This window comes from Corvus brachyrhynchos, unplaced genomic scaffold, assembly GCF_000691975.1.
Source record: "Corvus brachyrhynchos isolate BGI_N302 unplaced genomic scaffold, ASM69197v1 scaffold101, whole genome shotgun sequence".
Classification (NCBI taxonomy): domain Eukaryota; kingdom Metazoa; phylum Chordata; class Aves; order Passeriformes; family Corvidae; genus Corvus; species Corvus brachyrhynchos.
The window spans coordinates 14,781,923-14,800,467 of NW_008237239.1; the positions used below are offsets into that span (position 1 = coordinate 14,781,923).

An 18,545-nucleotide genomic window follows, 5' to 3' on the forward strand; every position below is an offset into this window, starting at 1 on the left:
GAATACTGCTGTATACAAGTCTCATGTGTATTAGGTTAGATTAAAGACAGACATAACATTATTGGTGCAGTTTGTTCAGTTAATAATATCTCTGATGGTCAGAAATCTCCCTCTTTATTTTTTAACCCATTGCTCAGGCTTGTGTGTGAATTCATGAGAGAAATAAAAATGCTTTAGCAGTTTAAAATTCTATAGTTTTAACAATGGCAGAGACCAGTTTGAGAATTGAATTATGACATACCTTGTGTGTTAGTTAGAAATTTTTTTTGGTTTATTTTCTCTCTTCCATCCTAATGAAACTTTGTAGGAAGAAAGTAATACAAATATATTGCATTTTGTTACAAGATTGGCCATAAGCATCTTAAAAATATTCACTTTTTACAGGTCTCATTTTATGATAAAAACTGCTGCTCTTAGCGCATTCTTGCTATCTGCCCGGGGAAATCTGAGTGAAGATGCTGAAAGAGTTTAGTGGAAATGTAGTTATCAAGTCTCTTCTGTGCCAGAAGCCAGATGAGACTGGATTTCTTGTCTTTTTTTCCAGTTAAACCTAAATTTACAGTGGACTGTTCCAGCTTCTATGGATGCAGATTATAGCAGAGGAACCTCTCTGCAGTTCCAATATACATCAGTGCAATGCAAAACCCTAGTTCCACGTATGGGGTTTATTTTTTTAACTGTCTTAGGGAAGTGTTCTGTCAGTCCTGGAGGAAATAGCCTCTTATACCTAAAGGTAGCCTTTGAAGTTGGAAGCAATGTTATATATTAAAACCTATTGAGATACAGAGTCCATGATAAAATCTACAGAACTGTGATTAATAGCACCCTGAATACTGAAGCAGTTTAATATATTTCCTAGGAAATAGGATGATGAAAACCTTATTTCCTGAAAATTATGGGGATTGTTATGGGAATCAACACATAAATATAAAGATGATTTTGTATAGGACTTGTATCCTACTTTCCATGAAAAAACAGTAGTCTACCACATTTTAAATACAGGAGGGAGTAGATCATTCAGTAGTGATCAATTGTGCTGGTTTCAGCAGTCTAAGACCAAGCAGCAAAGTGTAGAGAATGTTACTCGAGTCCAGAATGGAGTCAGAGAGGTTGCAAGTGTTGAAAAGCCCTTCTTTGTTTCCCCCCAACAACCAAAACTATGTATCATCGGAAGTAGATTTCTTTTGACAGGCAGCCATAGTCTCTTTTTTTGCCTTTTCCTATAGTCCAAGGTAAAAACTATCAATAAACATCAGCATACTTAGGGTATGAAGGGGAGTCCTTCTTATTCCAGGGAGGAAGCATGCTGAAAATGAATATTACCTAAAATCTATAGTTCTATTCATACGTATTTTTAATGCAGTTGTATTTTGTCTTAGTAGCAGTTTACATAAGACTTTGAGGCGATAATGCATTTCACTGTTTCAACAAAATAAAACATGTATTTTTTTCAATATTCTACCAGCAAAGCTTGCCATATCCAAGTAGATCTGAGACAAAAACAATCTGATCAGATATGCACTGATGCACAAAACTTCTGTATTTTGATATTAAAATCCAGATAACCAGTATGTCAGTCAGTTGCTCAGGTGGCTTTTGTCTCCTGAAACACTCTAGAGAATTTTGAATGCATCAAATGGGGAGGGAAGTGAAAGACAAGTAGAGACAGAAGTGGGAGTTTTAGAAGGATAGATCTGGAAGCAGTTCATACAGTAAGATAGATGAAGTGTCAGAAAGTCACTGGAACATGCTGTGTGCTATAATCTTAAGTAGGCGATCTGTCTCTGAAGTTCAGCTTCAGCTGTACTAGCTTGGCTTAAACTCCCTCCTCTTCATTATTCTCTACACTCTGATTACTCAGAGCACTTTTAAAGTCTTCTGATTTTAGTCTCTTTGAAATTCTTGTCGTATTTTTTTCTTCTGTATGCAGCAGCTCCTGAATTCCAGCATTTTCAGCAAAAATGCCTACCTAACCAACAACCTTAGGCAAGATTGTTGGGCTATAGATCCTGGAGAAGCCTGTTCTCTTCACTGTATACCATGAGTCCAGGTGACTGACTTATGTTAGACATTAGCTCAGTTTGGACAAGTGATTTTTTTTCATGCTGCATGTCTGTGTTTTGAATTGAACAACATGGATCCAGATTTACGGGCCAAGCCTAATGTTTCATGCGAAATAACATTTACTTCTTGTGGAAATTCAAGAGGCAGTTGCTATGTTTGATATTTATAAACAAATTCAACAAATTTGACTCATCTGAGTCATCATTCAGTTTAATCTTCTTGGCACCAGTGACAGAGCTGTCACTCAAGTCTGTCAAAACAGAATTAGACTTGTCATGATGATGCCATGGAGATTATTGCACTCCCCATATTATTTGTTGCCTTTTTATTAGCTTCAGGCTAAAGGTGCTCACCCAGCATAAGGGTCCCAACATAAAGAGAACTTAAGCTGATTTCTCATATCCCCTGAAAAGGGACCCTAGATGTAGGCTGTATGTGTGAAAAGATGGAAAAATTAGTGGACTCAAGTGAGAAACAGTTTTGAAGGGTTTTGGTGCTCCAGGCAAACAGATTGTCCTTGGAGGCCATGTAGTGAGGGTGTATGACCAAAGAGGAGGAAGAAGTTGTTCAGTTGGTAAATGAACTTTTGACCTGGCTCTCCCTGTTTCAAGAAACAAAATTCATTCACTTAGAAATGAAGTTGGTAGACAATAGCTCTTCAGTCTGGTGATCAGAGACTGTTTACAGAGATGTGAGTCATTTGCTGGTCCATTTCGCATTGTTCCAAGTGAGATAGGTCAGCTTCTGCTGAAGAAAACAACCGTTTGGGCTTTTGCTTTTCTTACATCCACTCCAACCAACCCCCCCAACTCCTGGCAAAAGAAAACAGATAAGCAATCCAAATCATAAAAGAAAAACAAGCAAACAAAAAACCAAAATAAAAACCCAAAAGACAAGAAAACGTCAACCAACCAAAACCCAAAAAACCAAACCCAGCTGCAGCAGTTTAAAGAATTTTAGATCCACAAGTTTGCTAGATTGGTCAGGCTGGTGTGATGGATGTCTCTTCCTAGAAAGCACTGAATTGCAAATATTTGTGGGACACAAGTATAATGTGAAAGCCATGGCATGCAAAGTAATTTTGCAAGGCAATGATTAATACGGGTAACAATTCTAAGATGTGCTAGCAGGGGATCATTGAGTTTCTGTAGGAAAGTGGTGCTACTGCTGCAGGTGGTGTTAAAAGGTATGTTACCAGAAAACAATCCCTAGATTTGTGGTCTAAACTTCAGAAAGAGTGCAGAGAGCTACAAAAATGACAAGGGAAAAATCTGAAGAGAAGTCTGTCTAGCATTAAGAGGGGTTTTTTTCCTGTACATCCAAGATGTGCAGAAAAGTCTATTTGAGAAGGAACAGTCACATTCAGAAGGTGATTGTTTCAATAATTTCTATGAGATTGGGAGAAATACAAAATCCTTCTACAGTCAAAGCAACCTCATGTCTCCAGTCAAATTTGACTAGTAACAGGACAATAAACCAACCAAAACAATCCCAAAATATAAGGTGAGAGTACAGTCTCTCTATCACAGCCCTGAGTCTCAGGGACGTATAAAGAGTAGTATTGGTGTAAGGAGGAGATGGAAGTGACTGACCTGGTTCTGAGTGCAGCTTGATCTCTTCCTTTCTATGAGTTTAACTTATGCTGGTGATGTTCTTGAATCTGCCCTAGCAACAGTCTGTAATACTGAGTTTCTATATTGATCAGTTTTTTAAAAGTCTGCTGTGGTAATATGTGCAATAGTGAATAGGAAAGAACATCTTGTTCTGAGAATTCCAGGAAAACTAAACAGCTGATGGCTTTTGACACTTTTTTTTGAGATCTTTCCTCGTAGTTTTGTGTACTTTGTACATGTGATACTTACTTCACTTCAGATTCAGCACTCACACAGATAACATCGACACAGTTTTGCTGTGGTTATATTTATATTTGTGTAATGCCTCTTAGCTGGGCATACCAGGCATTTAGAGACTGCTGTTTTATTATTGCATATTGAATACCAGGTCCTGCTGGGGTGCTGATTACAAGACATGTGCTGCCAAGTACACTTCCATGAGGAGCAGCATGGCCCAGGGCACGGGGACACTGTCAGTGTCTCTCATGCCAGGCACTGTGCCTGGCCCTGCTCTCCCACAGTGCTCAGAGAAGGAGAAAATTACTCCAGTGAAGGCTGCATGCAGCAAGGGAGTGATGGCAAGAGCTATTGAATTTGCAAAAATAAAACTAGGGCAAGAGACTTATACTTCATAATAAGAGAAATTTTTTAAAGAGAGATCATTTATAACAATGTCATTTCTTGGAGTTAATTACTCATGAAGATTCCCAGAATATATGTTGTGATGGTCTACATTGAGAAATCTTAATTTTGGAGGTAAGATGTAATTGATCCTTTGTAACAGCAGTAAATATATCTGAGGTTTACTTTATTGTGGGCTGAAAAGATTCCAGATTAAATATCACTGACATCTTCATGATTAACATTCCTGAAAGCTCTACCTTTTTTTTATTTTATTTTTTTTTTTTTTAGGATAATCTCAGTACTTGAATATTGTTAGGAAAAGACTCCAGAACATGTTACTAATGCTGAGTGTATGAATCTGATAAGTGTCTTGAGGATGAGTCCCCAGACAAAGCCAGTTCAGCAGAATGCCCTTGCAAGTAGGTGTGTCGACATTGAGGAAAATGCTTTGTAATTGCAGATAAAGGAGACTGAAGAAGCTATGGAATACTTCCTTTCACAAGGGATTGGTGCAGTTGTAATATTAGTGATGAACAGCCAAAGTGGAGCTATTTCACACAAATATCACTCCAGATACTGACATTAGAAAGTTAAGAAATAAACATCTCTTGCTGGGCCTTGACCATGTAGTTACTATAATCATTCCTTGCTCATTACCAAGTAAAAATTATAATTCCTTTTTTAAGTTTGTTCTTTTTTAGCATATCTTTATAAGATAAAAAAAGCCCAATGAGTTATGAAACAGTTGTTGTCTCTTTCCTCTGGGAGAAAGTTGAGGCAGTCTTTCAACAGCCTGTGGCCTGGGTTTCATTATGGTTCTTGTATAGTCCTGAAAATGTTTGCTATTCCTGGCTGCAGCCAAGTGGTTGGCTTTGTAGCACAGGCAGAGGATACACACTGTTCTCCTGAATCACCTTAGGCTCAACTGATAGAGCTTTGTGCAAACCTAAGTAGTTTCTTGTGGCTAATACAGGTGCATGTCATTCACTCTCACCAGGATGAAAGAGGGGTTGGATGGCTCTCTGAGGCAGCTGAAACAACTGAATAGAAATTATTTTTAAAGGGAAAATGTCAACATCATCTTTTTTTAATCTTTATCTTTGGAAGTTAACAACAAAGCAGAGTGTAAGAGAGAGAGATAATCAGGCCCATAACTTGTCTACACTACTGAGACATACACACATGCAGCTCTATGCAAAGAGGTATTTGATGGGCAATATTCAATAATAGTTCTGAGGAAATACCTAACACAGCAGTCTTCATATTTATGGAAAAACATAAGGTAAAACAAAATAACTGTGTTCACTGTTAGTATATCTGCTTCTGTTTCATAGGCATGGTTTTTAAATAATATTTTTAGGCTATTTTTATTTTGTTGAATAAAACCATGATAGAGGAAAAGGCCATTTCTCGCATCTGCCATCTGTCACATCTCCACAAAAGATATTCCCACAGCTGCCACCATAGGAGTTCTTCCACAAATAAAATAATCAAAATTTGTGGGCTCTTTGCATTCCCATTGGAGAATGTGGTTTATTTCATCCAAGGCATCAGATGTGTTCATGGAAGTTATGTGGGTGAAACCAAACAATCTTTGCCCACCAGAATGAACTTGCGAGCATTGCTTATTACAGGACTGAATAATCCAGTTTCCATCAGGAAAGCATTGTTCCCAAAACATTTCTGACCACCATGGCAACAAAACCACAATTGTCTATGTAATTGAAACCTTTCCTCAGAAGATGACAATTTCACAAAAGAGACCCTTTTCCCCCTGATATTTGTCTGAAAAACAGAGGGATGTGTATACCAGGGAAGTGGAACCAAAATAGGCATCACTTACCGCTTCACGCGCTTCATATGTGCCATTCACTTTGAAATTAAAGTCTGGTACCTTAAAGACCTGGTGAAGAAGAGTTCCCTGCTACAGAACTGAGGTCCTGACAGGATCAAGTAGAAGATGGTGTTAAACACCTGAGAAAGCTCAGCATAGGTATCTCATTTAGTGCTTGTGGTATTTCTTGCATTTTGTGGCTGTTTACATTTAAGGACAAGTAGAGCACACTCTTCTCTAAACACCTGTCCACAGCTATTTTGTGTATGTACTAATAACACTATGAAAGTAGAAATACTGAAAGCCAGATCACTGGGTTTGGAATTTTAGGTGGACTATAAATGAGATTCCCTTAATATGCAGCAAATGCATGGGTTTCATGAAAAGTTTTTGTGAAACTTATCTTTTTCTCTTCTGCATTCTGGTCTTCTCTAACCTATAGCCAGCTGAGGTAGTGAATAGAAATTTGTGTCCAGCAGCAACTTGGGTGGGAAAAGGTGCCATATGATTGCCCAGGAAAGTGAGATGGCAGGTAGGAAACTCCCCCTATGCACTCAGGGATAAACCCACCCAGCAGCTGAGTTGTTAAACTCATCACCCCTCTCTGTACCTACATTTTTTTTAAAAAAGAAACTTCAATTTCTGTGAATGCTGGGTGAGTTTCCTGAGAACTAAGACAAAATGTTATGTTCTGTACTCTGCTGCCTGCATAATTTGACATGTAACGCGCTTTCTAGTTTTGTCTGAGTAGCATATCATAGAGAGGTTAATTGGATGTGTTATTTTTAAGTAGCAGGATAAAGTACACTGGAGAGGAAAAATGAAGCTATGAAAATTCGGAGAATGGAGTAGGGATAAATGTTTGGCATTATATACTGGGGAACATCTAGACCATTAAGAATATCTGTAAGGAAGGGCACATTTTTTCACCCTAAAATGTAGTAAAATGGATACCTCCAGCTCATCTACTTGTTTTTTAAATTCAATTTTTTGGCTTGCACAACCATGCTCATCATAAAATGTATGAGCCCTGTATGCCAATGGGAAACAACATAAAGCACAGCTATGACAGAAAAAGCTGCACACATTATTTAGAAATATATGTTTTCATTTTCCTGCATGACATATATATAATGCTATTTTTTTTTTCTTATTTGCTACTCAGTGGTTTGTCTCCTCCTGAGTATATCATAACTTTTATGTCATATATCTGAGCTCCATCCAAGCAGGATAGATTTCTTCCCACTCTGTAAATACAAGTAGATTAACTGATTATACTGTAATGTTGGGATTTTTCAAGAATCTCCCTGAGACAGAGGAGAAAAACTAGGGCAAAGTTAAGTTAGGCAAGTGCATTTGTCTTGGTTTATTTAAGGATGTCCTTAATTATGCTTTTGTTTGTTTGTTTTCCTGCCAGAGCACAGATGTGGCTTAATTCAAAATACAGATTACTTGTGTATTGCTACATGGCTTGTGCTTTCCAGACTCTTAATAGGAAGAGTGGTCTTCCTGAATGGAGGGAAGTTTTGCTCATATAAGTATTTGGATAATTTTGTGAGTGTCCAGAAAGATTCTCAAACTCTTGACAAGTATAAGGAATTAGAGTAAAGGTAGTGGAGAATGAAGCAGGTGCTTCAGTACGTTCAAATGCTTTTTTAGTTTTAACAGTAGCATCCCCTTGGACATACTTACATGCTGTCTTATGCTGCTGGCCTTTAGCTGAGTGTGGAGCCCAGCTAGACAGAAAGCTAAAACACAGTGGCAGTGAAACTGGATAGGAACTTTTGGTCCTGCTAGAGATATTGACTGAGAGCCAGTTGTAGGACATTATTCATTTAGATGGATTTTGGCAGGAGTAGGAGAAGGAATGATGGCTTAAAGTCCATGGTTTTTTTTTCCTAGTTCTGTTAAATTTAGTATATCTGTCTTGAAGTTATACTGGTGGTGGTGTATGTGTGCAGCCTGGGAACTGTTTGGTCATTCATTTGGTCATTCAGGAATTTCATGCAGTGTTTTATTGATGTCTGTTTTTCACTACACAAACTCCCGAAAAAACCTAAAAGTGACTTTAACAAGAATGAGTAGAATACTCTTCACAAATGGTTCAGAGGCAATTTCTCATTATATCCTACTAGAGCAAATGTGAGATTTCCACCACAGGTAGGCACAGATATATTGGCATAGACATTTGGAGGTGCTACTGGAGATGACCCGTGGTATTTGAGACATCCCCATAGGGCTGTTGGATATGGTGCTGATCATATGGAATATCCTGGCAGCGGTAGCTGGAGGCCAGGGAACCTGTGCTGGGCAAGGAATTGTGCCAATGCTGTTCATTTGTTAGAAAAGTTGTGGGTGTTGTTTTTGGGGTGTTTTTTTGGGGGTTGAGGTTTTTGGGTTTCGGTTTTTTTGGGTGTTTTTTTATTTTTTGGTTTGGTTTTGTGGGGAAGTGTTCTGTGTGGAATATTTACTTGTGTTACTATATACCATAATTCTTGAGAACTTGTTATTGAGACTTGTCTTCCCTAGAATCATGAGGCAGTAGGGTGCTGCTTCCTGCTTCTTAAATACATAATAAAGTTACTAGCTGTTGATGTACAGTGTAGCTAGGTTGATACTCTTTGTGAAATATGTCTAACACCTTGCAGTCTAATTTGGATTTTGATGTGGAGGAAGTCAATTCAGGAGCTGGGATAGGGACCATGTCCCCATTACTAGTGGCATTTCTCTTCCCTGAAGGTTGAAGTGAGAAGCATCACCAGATTAGTGCTGCTTGTTGTATGGCTGAGTCAGGTGCTATCACTGTGACATGTTTTTCATATTGCTTCTGAAATATTTTGTGACATTTGGCCTTCTGTTAAGTACGTAGTTGTCAATAATTTCTGTGACTAAGAGGCCTTGTCCTCATGTCACACTGCCTCCAACTATGACAGCTGTAGAATCTACAGAGCTGTGTTGTAATGAGGCGACAGAGCTGGAGGAAAGTAAATAGTTGTCACAGTAGGTAGGTATGCAAAGAATTTCATTTTCTTGAGCAGCACAGGCAAGTGGCATTTCAGTGGCTTTGCATAAGACATTTTTTTGGTTGTCAGAACCCAGATGAAGAGGAGCTGTAATGCAGTGTGATAAAGTGTCATAACCTAAGGACAGAAAGAACCTGAACATACACAGATATGTCCCTATGGATCAAGGAGGGATCAAATTATATAAGAAAATTACTAATGTACACTGGTAGTTAAAACTGCACATTTCTTTTCTTATAACCTGTTGTGCTTGAGTCTGGAAGTGCCATGGAACTAAGAGCTTTATTTAGAAGAGGTAACATTTTTGAATGTGTTTCAGTTCACATGAAAAGTAGGGGCTGAGAGCAGTGATTTGGGGCATGTATAGTACAAAGAGCACTGAACTCTTGGTTTCTAATGTGTGCCAATTCCCTCTGTTTTCCTACTAATGCGTGTTGATTCTACTTAGTCATAGTATTACTAACAGCATGTTGTAATTTGTATTTTTTCCTACTTTTTTAATATAAACCAACATTACAACTTTGGTGTATGGGCAGGTAGAATTGTGTCCACTGCGCTAATGTTCCACACCACCTTAATTAGAGTGAGCTTATCTCCAAAGGCACATTTATTGATGCTCGTCAGCTGGCTGCACAAACTTGCTTTCCCAAAGAAATCTGATTAGAATTCAGTCATCAGATACCCCAAGAGCTACAATTTCAAGATTCTCCTGAATAACTTGCATGCCCAAGAGCAGCTTGCCTTGTGTGAGACAGGACCATTACCAGGAACATTTTGAGCCTATCCTAGAGGTTACAGAGACTTGCTTTCTTCAGAAGCAAGTCCAGTTGATTTTTTTTCCTGGATAACATGAAATCACATGGGAACTGCAAAAAAAAAAAAAAAAAAAAAAAAAAAAAAAATTGAAAGATTACAGGGAGACAGTTCAATTGTGCTGAGACACAATTTAAAAGCCTGATAGCATCTCTTGTATGTGACCATATGCAATGCCAGAGATGTGTGCCTGAGTAAAATACCTGGTCTGTTAAATGCTTACACAGAGGGGTACATATAAATATATGCAGTAAAATAGAAACCTGTGTGCTGCCTCTTTATTCCCCCAGACAGAACCATTCTCCAGAACCTGAGCAGCCTGTCTTTAGTAAGGCATAGGAAAAAGAGAAAATTGCTCCAGGGTTGCACTGATACTATTTATCATATTTTTATTACTTGTTTACTACAAGTAAAAATATTGGAGCAGCTGAGATGTTTCAGCATTGCAGATTTCATTATGTTCAGATCTGAAGTGCAGTGTATCTGATCCTAGCTGCACAAATTAAATACTAATAATCATTCAGCTAGGTGAGTCTTCTGTGTATTGCAGATAATTACCCTTGTTTTAGAAAATACATATTTGTCCACATTTATCATCTTCACTGAAGTGGAGATGAATGTAATAAAATGACCCTTGAGTAAAGAGATCTTTTTATTTTGTTTCTGGAGGGGGAAAGTTTTCCTGAAACCCTGTCACTCCTGGATGAGCTGATTAATTTTAACCTTCGTTATATTCCTGTTTTCCAGTGCACTGCAAAGCATGAATAAGCTCGTGGCTTTTTCTCTGATGGTTTGCTCCCTGTATTTTTCTGTGTAAACTCTTTTTTCATTTCTGTGCTTACCAAGTCAGAGTTTTCTTGCCAGTGATTTAAATTCTGGACTGAGCAGTACCAATTAGACTAATTTATTTATGTGGGTTAAATTCTCCTAAAGTGCTTCACTTTGGAGTTATGTTTATGAGTGATTTATCTTCCCTGTGCTGTACCTTCCCAGTATTAAGCTGACTAGGGAGCAGAGATTTAAAGAGAAATAATCGGTTTCCTTTGCAGTTGTAATGAGATATCATCATCAAAGGGTGCCTCTTTTAGTTACCTATGTAACTTAGTGTAACAGTGGTTTGACTGAAATACAAGTGCAAAAATATAAACAGTAAATAAATGACAGGCCATAGTTTACTTCAGAGTAGATCTGCTCAGTCTACCTTATGCCATATCTGAGGAAAAATAAGGACGTTTTGGGCTTGAGGGTGGGAAGCATATATGCCACTGAGGTGACTTTTAACTGTTGCTATGTTGGTGCTATGTTTGAGCGAGTGCAGAAAAGAGAAAGCAAACACCTGATGGTCCCTTTAAAAAGGCTTTTCTGTCTAAATTTAGAAAATTCTTTGCCAAATCTCCCAAGGATCTTTCCAGAGACAGTGAAAATGCTCATAAATAACCCTCACCCTAGTAACAATACATAACACAGCCTGGATTGCTGGGATTTCAGCATCCCCTGACCAGCTGGGTATTGTGCAGCTGTCAAGCCTCTGCAGCTTCCCTGTATTGCTGGCTGTCTATGATAACAATTAAAAAAAAAAAAAGCAGCAGAAAATATTTTTATTTGTGTTTTTGGAGTTGTTGTTAGCTCTTACTAGTGCAGTGTTTCTTCTTTAGTTGCTGTCAATAAAAGACTGAGTCTTTGGCATGAGAAATTTGTGCCGGCGGCAGCTCTTTGGCAGCCCTGCACTCTCACCAGGCTCCTGAAGATAAACAGTGTCTGAAGTCCTTGGTTCCATAACGCCTCTGTTTTATTCCTGATTTTTGCTGCAGGTTGGGGAGTTCAGAGCCCACGCTGCAGAGTGGACAGCCAATGTCACCGCTGAGTTCAAGGAGACCCGAAGGCGCCTGAGCGTGGAGATCTACGACAAATTCCAGCGGGCCACCTCCATCAAAAGGAAACTCTCTGCAGAACTTGCTGTCAACCACAACCAAGACCTGACCCCCTGCAAGAGAACACTGTCAGTGAACCACCTGACCAGCGAGAAGGACCTCTTGCCAGCTCTGACAAAGACGGACAGCATTTACATGAACGGCTTGACGCCGCACTGTGCAGCAGAAGAGATAGCCGTGATCGAGAACATTAAGTAGCCATGACTTTGGATCCCATTCCTTGGGAAGCTCTTGGCTTAGACTAGCCATCCACCTTTTTTTCCTCCACCCTGTTGATGACCAGTGCTAGCAGCATTTTATATGTGTGCATGAGTTCCACAGAAAAACTACAGTCCCGAGTTACCATCGCATCTCTTCAGAGACACAAAGACGAATGGCACTGCTGGTTCCGAAAGATGCTGGAACAAGCAATGTTTTCTGCCTTTATCTGCCCAGACTGTTTTTCACTTCTAATGTGCCATACGGCCTCACGAATGAATCTCACTTGTTTATGGTAACAATGTAGCTTTGAGGGATCAGTCCTTAAAATTTCAGGGTCTACCTTACTGAGCCTAGGAATGGACCATTTCTGGACTACAACACATTTGTAAATGGCAAGAAATACTTATGCAGCCTTTTACCTAAGAAATTTTGGTCAGTGCCTTATCTTTTGAAGAACCAGAACCTCTACAGTTCCTGTACAACTTTTGTTTGTTTGGGTTTTTGCATGAGAAATGTGTTTCATTTAAGCTTTCGTTCTTCTTGAGATGATGGTGTTTCAAAGGTGTCTGTTGTGAAGATACCAACCAGCACGAATGAATGCCAAAACTCAACAATCATCAATTGATGTTCTTAGCTCCAAATTTAAAGGCACTGCAGTTTCAAAAGTTGCAAACCTGTCCCCCAGAAGCATTTTGTTTTACTCAGGTCCAGCTGATACTTGTTCATGCTGACTTGTAGGATTTGCAGACCCTTTTCAGGTCTTAGTTTTCCAAGCAGTGTTCAGCAGTTGTTTTTCTCTGCATCAGATGTACCAAAAAAATCTGCAGCTTATCTATCACGAAATCATTTGGTAGATGACAAGAGCAAATAAAAATTACTGTTTTGGTGAAAGGCAGGGGGAGGCTTTTAATTGCTGTGTTCTAATAATCACATCCAAAAAACAATGCAGAAGAATACAGCTATTTTTAATAAGCATAAACCTTCTGCCAGATATTTGGTATGAAAAGGAATCTTAATTTCCTTTTTAAGTCAAGTTACTCCAGAGGCTACATGATATTTTACCCAGGAACCCTGGTGGAGTGCTTTCCTGAATGTCACGTGGGCTGCTTGTGCCAGAGCTGTGGCTAACGTGGGAATGCAATTGAAACTGGTATCACTGTGACTTTCTACATTTCAAATAGAGATGGCTCTGAATATCAGAGCGGGCATGAAGAAGAGCTGATAAATAGCACAATCTGAATACCGATGATTGTTCAGACAGGATAGGCTGACAAGAAGCAGATCTAAACCAGACTATGGGGTTTTCTTTATTGGTTTTAAGAAAACACATTAATTTTGTACCTTCTGTTTTGCTTATAGGTGTACATGAGATTCAGAAGAAATGCAGGATGGAATGGATAATTTTGCATTTTTTTCCTTATGTTAGTCCATTGTAACCTGGCTGTACAGAAAATGAATAGAACAGGCCTTAAAGAAAAATTTAGGCTCTGTAAATTAAAAAAGAATGGGACTTTGCTGATTGGGCATGATTCAAGTGGCAAATCTTACAGCATCTCTGACCATTAGATAACATGCAAGATATGAATGTTCATGTTTTTTGGATGCTTAGCTTGTTTTCTAATAAATATAAGTTAATATGTAAATTCAGTGTAAATATCAGTCAATTAACATTTACAGAGAGTACGCTTTTAAAACTAAGAAAGTTCCATGACACTGCACCGAGCAATGCTCTTATAACAAAGACCCTTGTCTCCCCAGCACAGTGTTCTGAATGTCCACATGGCAAGGGTTCTTCTTGCCATGTATAAACTGTGAATTGTAATGAAAAATAAAGTTTTTCATTAAAATAAGCTTTCCTGAATCTCCTGCTTGCTATAACTGGAATGCTAAGGAGCAATTTGTGAAACTGATTTTTATGCTTTCATTGGTTACAGACTATAGCAGTTTGCCACCTGCTTTAATTTAAGCTGGTTTAGCAATAAAGGCTTGACTTACGCAGCTCAGAAATTACTATTTTTTTTCTTGATATTAAAAATGATGCTCTTTGGTTGCCATACCTTAAGTTGTGTTTCTTGCTATTTTGTTTCAAAAACTTATCAGGATTCAGTTTCTTCATCATATGCTACAGAGCTTCTGGCAATTGCTCCATCCTTGCCCTGGGGGAGGCGCAGGGGGCTCTGCCCCTCTGTCCTGCTGGTTTTCGGGTGGTTGCTAGTACCTTTCTGCAGAGTGTGTGAACAAGCAGCTCTGAGAGCAGCAGCCTTTCACCCTGCAGCAGTTGTTCCTACAGTGACTATTCTACAGGGGCCTCTTTAATTAGGTCTTGGCCAAGGGAATGAGAGCCCACACCAGTGTGGTGGTGAGGAAGACTGTTTTTTTAATATTGTTTCACTCTGATTTGTTGTTTAGTGCCTTCTGGAGCTGATTTTTCAGAAAGGGACAGGTAATGTTCAAAGTTTATTGTCCTTGGTTCCCTGAGACGCCTTAGGTTAAAGCCTTGTATCACTCTAACCAGCTTGTTTCCAGTTACCAACCTACAGAAGTGCTTGGCTTTGTGGTTTCTGTAATTTTAAAGAAATTTTGGGCATCTCAGGACCTGCTGAAAAGAGTGCATTTTTTGGAGATCCTGTAGCAATGTTTGGGATACAAGTATGGATACTTAAATCCATTCAGTTTTTATTTGCTTTGAATATTGAGTATGATCCCTGGGAAAAGAACCCCTGGTAACTTATGTATAAGATATTTATTTTTTCACTTTTGTAACAGATCTAAATTATCTTCCCCTATCAAAATAGATCTACCTGTGGGGAACAAAGCATAAACAAATAAAATCCTTTATCTGGAAGTTTAATAACTGAAGAAGAAAAGATGCCACAGTTCAGATGGTGTAGGTAGGTAGAGTTACCATGATCCAAACATAGCCAGTGCCATGAAAGTTATTGGAAAATCTTTTTCTCGCTCTCCACATATAGTGATAGACCACAAATGCTGAGAATGACTCAGTTACTTTATAATACTTGATGAACTCAAATGTTTTTCTCTTTATTCCCATAAGAGCAGATTTTTGTATTAAAAAACCTGCCTTTCTTGCCTCTGGGAATGTTGCATAGCTCATTTTCCCTTCCAAATATGGAACTACCCAAGCATGAATTAGGATCCATCTGTACCCTCCTTTCTGCCACCCATACATGTAAACATTTGTGACTGCTCATACGTTTGGTACTTAAGCAAGCTTGTGAAAATGGTAAGGGGCTATTTGCTATTATATTAAAAAAAAAAGAGGCATTCAGAAAATGTTCTGGATGAGAGACAAATTGTGGCACATAGGAATCTATACAGGCACATGTGCCACCTAACAGAACAATTTATTTCTCAGTATTAAACCCTTCATTAAGAAAGCCAATCTGACATCTCTCAAAGGGGCAGCTACAGTCATCTGTATCGCTCATTCTTCTCCTGTACTCGGCACTGGTGAGGCTGCACCTTGAGTACCTTGTCCAGTTCTGGGCCCCTCAGTTCAGGAAGGACATTGGGACACTTGGACATATCCAAAGGAGGGCGACAAGGCTGGTGAAGGGCTTGGAACACAAGCTCTATGAGGACTGATTGGGGGAGCTGGGTTTGTTTAGCCTGGAGAAAAGGAGACTCAGAGGTGACCTTATCACACTCTACAACTTCCTGAAAGGTGGTTGTAGTCAGGTGGGGGTTGGTCTCTTTCTCCAGGCAACAACAGACAGAACGAGAGGACACAGTCTTGAGGTGCTCCAAGGGAAATTTAGGCTGGATGCTAGGAAGAGGTTTTGTACTGAAAGAGTAATAAAGTTCTGGAATCATCTTCCCAGGGAGGTGGTGGAGTCACTGGGCCTGGATGTGTTTAAAAAAAGATTGGATGTGGCACTCAGTGCCATGGTTTAGTTAAGGTGGTGTTAGGGCACGGGTTGGACTCGGTGATCTTGAAGGTCTCTTCCAATCTGGTAATTCTGTGACTCTGTTTACTGTTGGCTGTGATAATCTTACTTTTTTTCTCTTTGTATACTTTGGAGTCTGGTAAAGCGTCTGTGTTGGTCAAACCCTCCATTTTTAGATAGTCCTGTGTGAGAGCCAGGGAGATCGAGTTGCAGAGAATTTGTACCATGCCCCACTCTTGCTTGAGTGCCAGGGCAAGAGCTTTCTTTGGCATCCCTTCCATGTGCTTTGTAGCTCCAGGCTGCCTCTCCTCCTTTTCCTAATATTTAGGGAGCCTTGAGGACGGAGCAGTGAAAAGCATGGAAGGATCAAACCCAGAATCTTGCTGAATCTCATGAGCACCCCAGCCATATCTGCCTCTCTCCACCTCTTCCTGATTCAATAGGAGGAAATCTTCAGGGTAACAGGAGCCCACAGAGAGCTAAACCTCTAAAGGTTCCCACCCTTGACCTGAAAGGCACCTTCCTTAAGTCACACTGGGAGACCAGGACGGCAGGTGGGAGATCTGTGCATTTGTTTGGAGCTCTTGCTGCTCCAGCATTGTTCCTACATCAATGACCTCTAAAGAGGAACAGAACACACCCTGCAGAAGAGGAAAAGAGGCTGCTCTGATTGGTCAGATCTAAATGCACATTTAAAGTGGGTACACATTTATAACTAACTCCCGGGAAGGAGATTTTCCTGTCAGGAAAACTACCTACAGTGTTGAAATACAGCAGTAATGCTTCTAATAAATTCCTGTCATACAGTTATGTGATAATTAACTTTTCTTTCCTACCCTGCAGAGCTGCTTGAAAGGAAAGGATTTTATACATATGGAGAAATACACATTTTGCATGACTTTCAGAGTTAATTATTTTGTCATTTAAAAAAATGAATAAATTTTTTTTGTTCCTGTTGCCCTGCAGATTCAAATGAACAGCATAACCTTATAGCAAACAAAGTGTTCCTTTTGGGAAAGGTAGACAAGATGCTGATTTACTGTTATTGGAAATAATAAGCTGTTGAGCTACATGGAAATTAAAAATGTCAGCTTTTTTGTTTGAGCAAGCATTCTCTGCTTTGCCAAATTATTGTTACAATTGTAAAGAGCCTTTGTGAGAATCAATAGGAGTAGTTTTATTATATGTGGAAAACTTGAGTATTTCAATTTTAGGCCATTGCTTATCACGCTTTTATGAACTTTCAGAGGAATATATTGAATAAGCTTGTAAACAAGTACATTACTTATTGTAGAACAACAAGTCCCCTTCATTCATAACAACTGATACAGTAGCATATGCAGCTCTATATTCTGGACCCAGATATATTTGTGCCTTCAATATGTATCGACATTGTTGCACCTTCTTAAATTGACTGAAAAACCCACTTTGGTATAATGACTATAGTTTCATGTAAACTCAGTGATTTGAAAATATAGCTCAGTTTTAAGTCAGTATCTTAGAAAATCAATAGACTTTGCAACTTTTTATGAGCTATAACAGTCTATACACACTGGTGATGTAATAAATAATATCTTATTGATTGCCAGTTTTAGTTATTTCTGAATATTAGCTGTTTGCCTCCCTCGTTGCTGGAGACAGATAATTATGAAGAAAGCAACTCATCTCCATGGTTTGTGATCAATACACTGCAACTGGGCTGCTGGTATTAGAATTCTTAGTGGTTAAAATGGAGGTATTATGTTCTGCTTCCACAGCATTCAGTAAATTCTCTGGGTGCACTGACTTTTCTGGGAATGTCACAAGAATATTTATACAGACATCTCTATTTTGACTTTGGCAAAAAAATGTCCTTAGTGAGAAACTTCTTTAGAAGAATTGACTAGATTAATTCAATTGTTAATAATAGCTAATTCTCAAGACTAATTATATGCAGCCAGATCTTCATCCTCCAGAGAAAGGCATATAACACACATATAATAGAAATCCTGATGGGAATGTACTGTTTGTCATTAGTAATAAATAACAACATTCTTCAGAAGATAATCAACAGCCTGAAATGACTTCCTAAACAGCAGTTTAGTGTTAGGTCCATTTTATTTCCTTTCACTATTAATTTAATCCTTCAAATAAACAGGGTGTTCTCAGAAGTTTTGCTGAAGCAATATACTTGCTGTGAGACATATATTTTAGTCTTGTTTGGCTCAGGGGGTACTGAGACTAACTTTGCTGGGTGACTAGAAAAGTGAACGTGTATGTTGAAAACTTTCTCATGGGAACATGAGAGAATACATATCATGTACTGCTGATTTTGACTTTTATACCAGTGACACCTGGTCTGCTTCTGTTTTGTGTGGATTTTGCTTTTTCTGCAAAGATTATACTATTCAGTATTCATGCACTCAAGCATGCAAAGCCACTAGCCCTGGTAGAAAATATGATAAACAGGTTCTGCTTTAACTATCCTAGCTATACTTAGCATACCCTTCCCTGTTATGTATTGACATTCAGAACCATTTGTCACCTTGCTTGTT

The 18,545-nt window shown here is 38.9% G+C and overlaps 1 protein-coding gene across 6 annotated transcripts in view; it reads left to right on the plus strand.

Moving 5' to 3' along the window:
- The window catches only part of KCNK2 (potassium two pore domain channel subfamily K member 2), a 128,590-nt gene extending 114,425 nt beyond the window's left edge, over positions 1-14,165 (plus strand). For all 6 annotated transcript variants that reach the window (XM_008630332.2, XM_017730032.1, XM_017730031.1 and 3 more), the window contains one exon: positions 11,783-14,165. In XM_008630332.2, coding sequence (XP_008628554.1) covers positions 11,783-12,100 — 318 coding nt within the window. In that variant the 3' untranslated portion in view covers positions 12,101-14,165. The remainder of the gene's footprint in view (positions 1-11,782) is intronic.
- Positions 14,166-18,545: the final 4,380 nt, after the last annotated feature.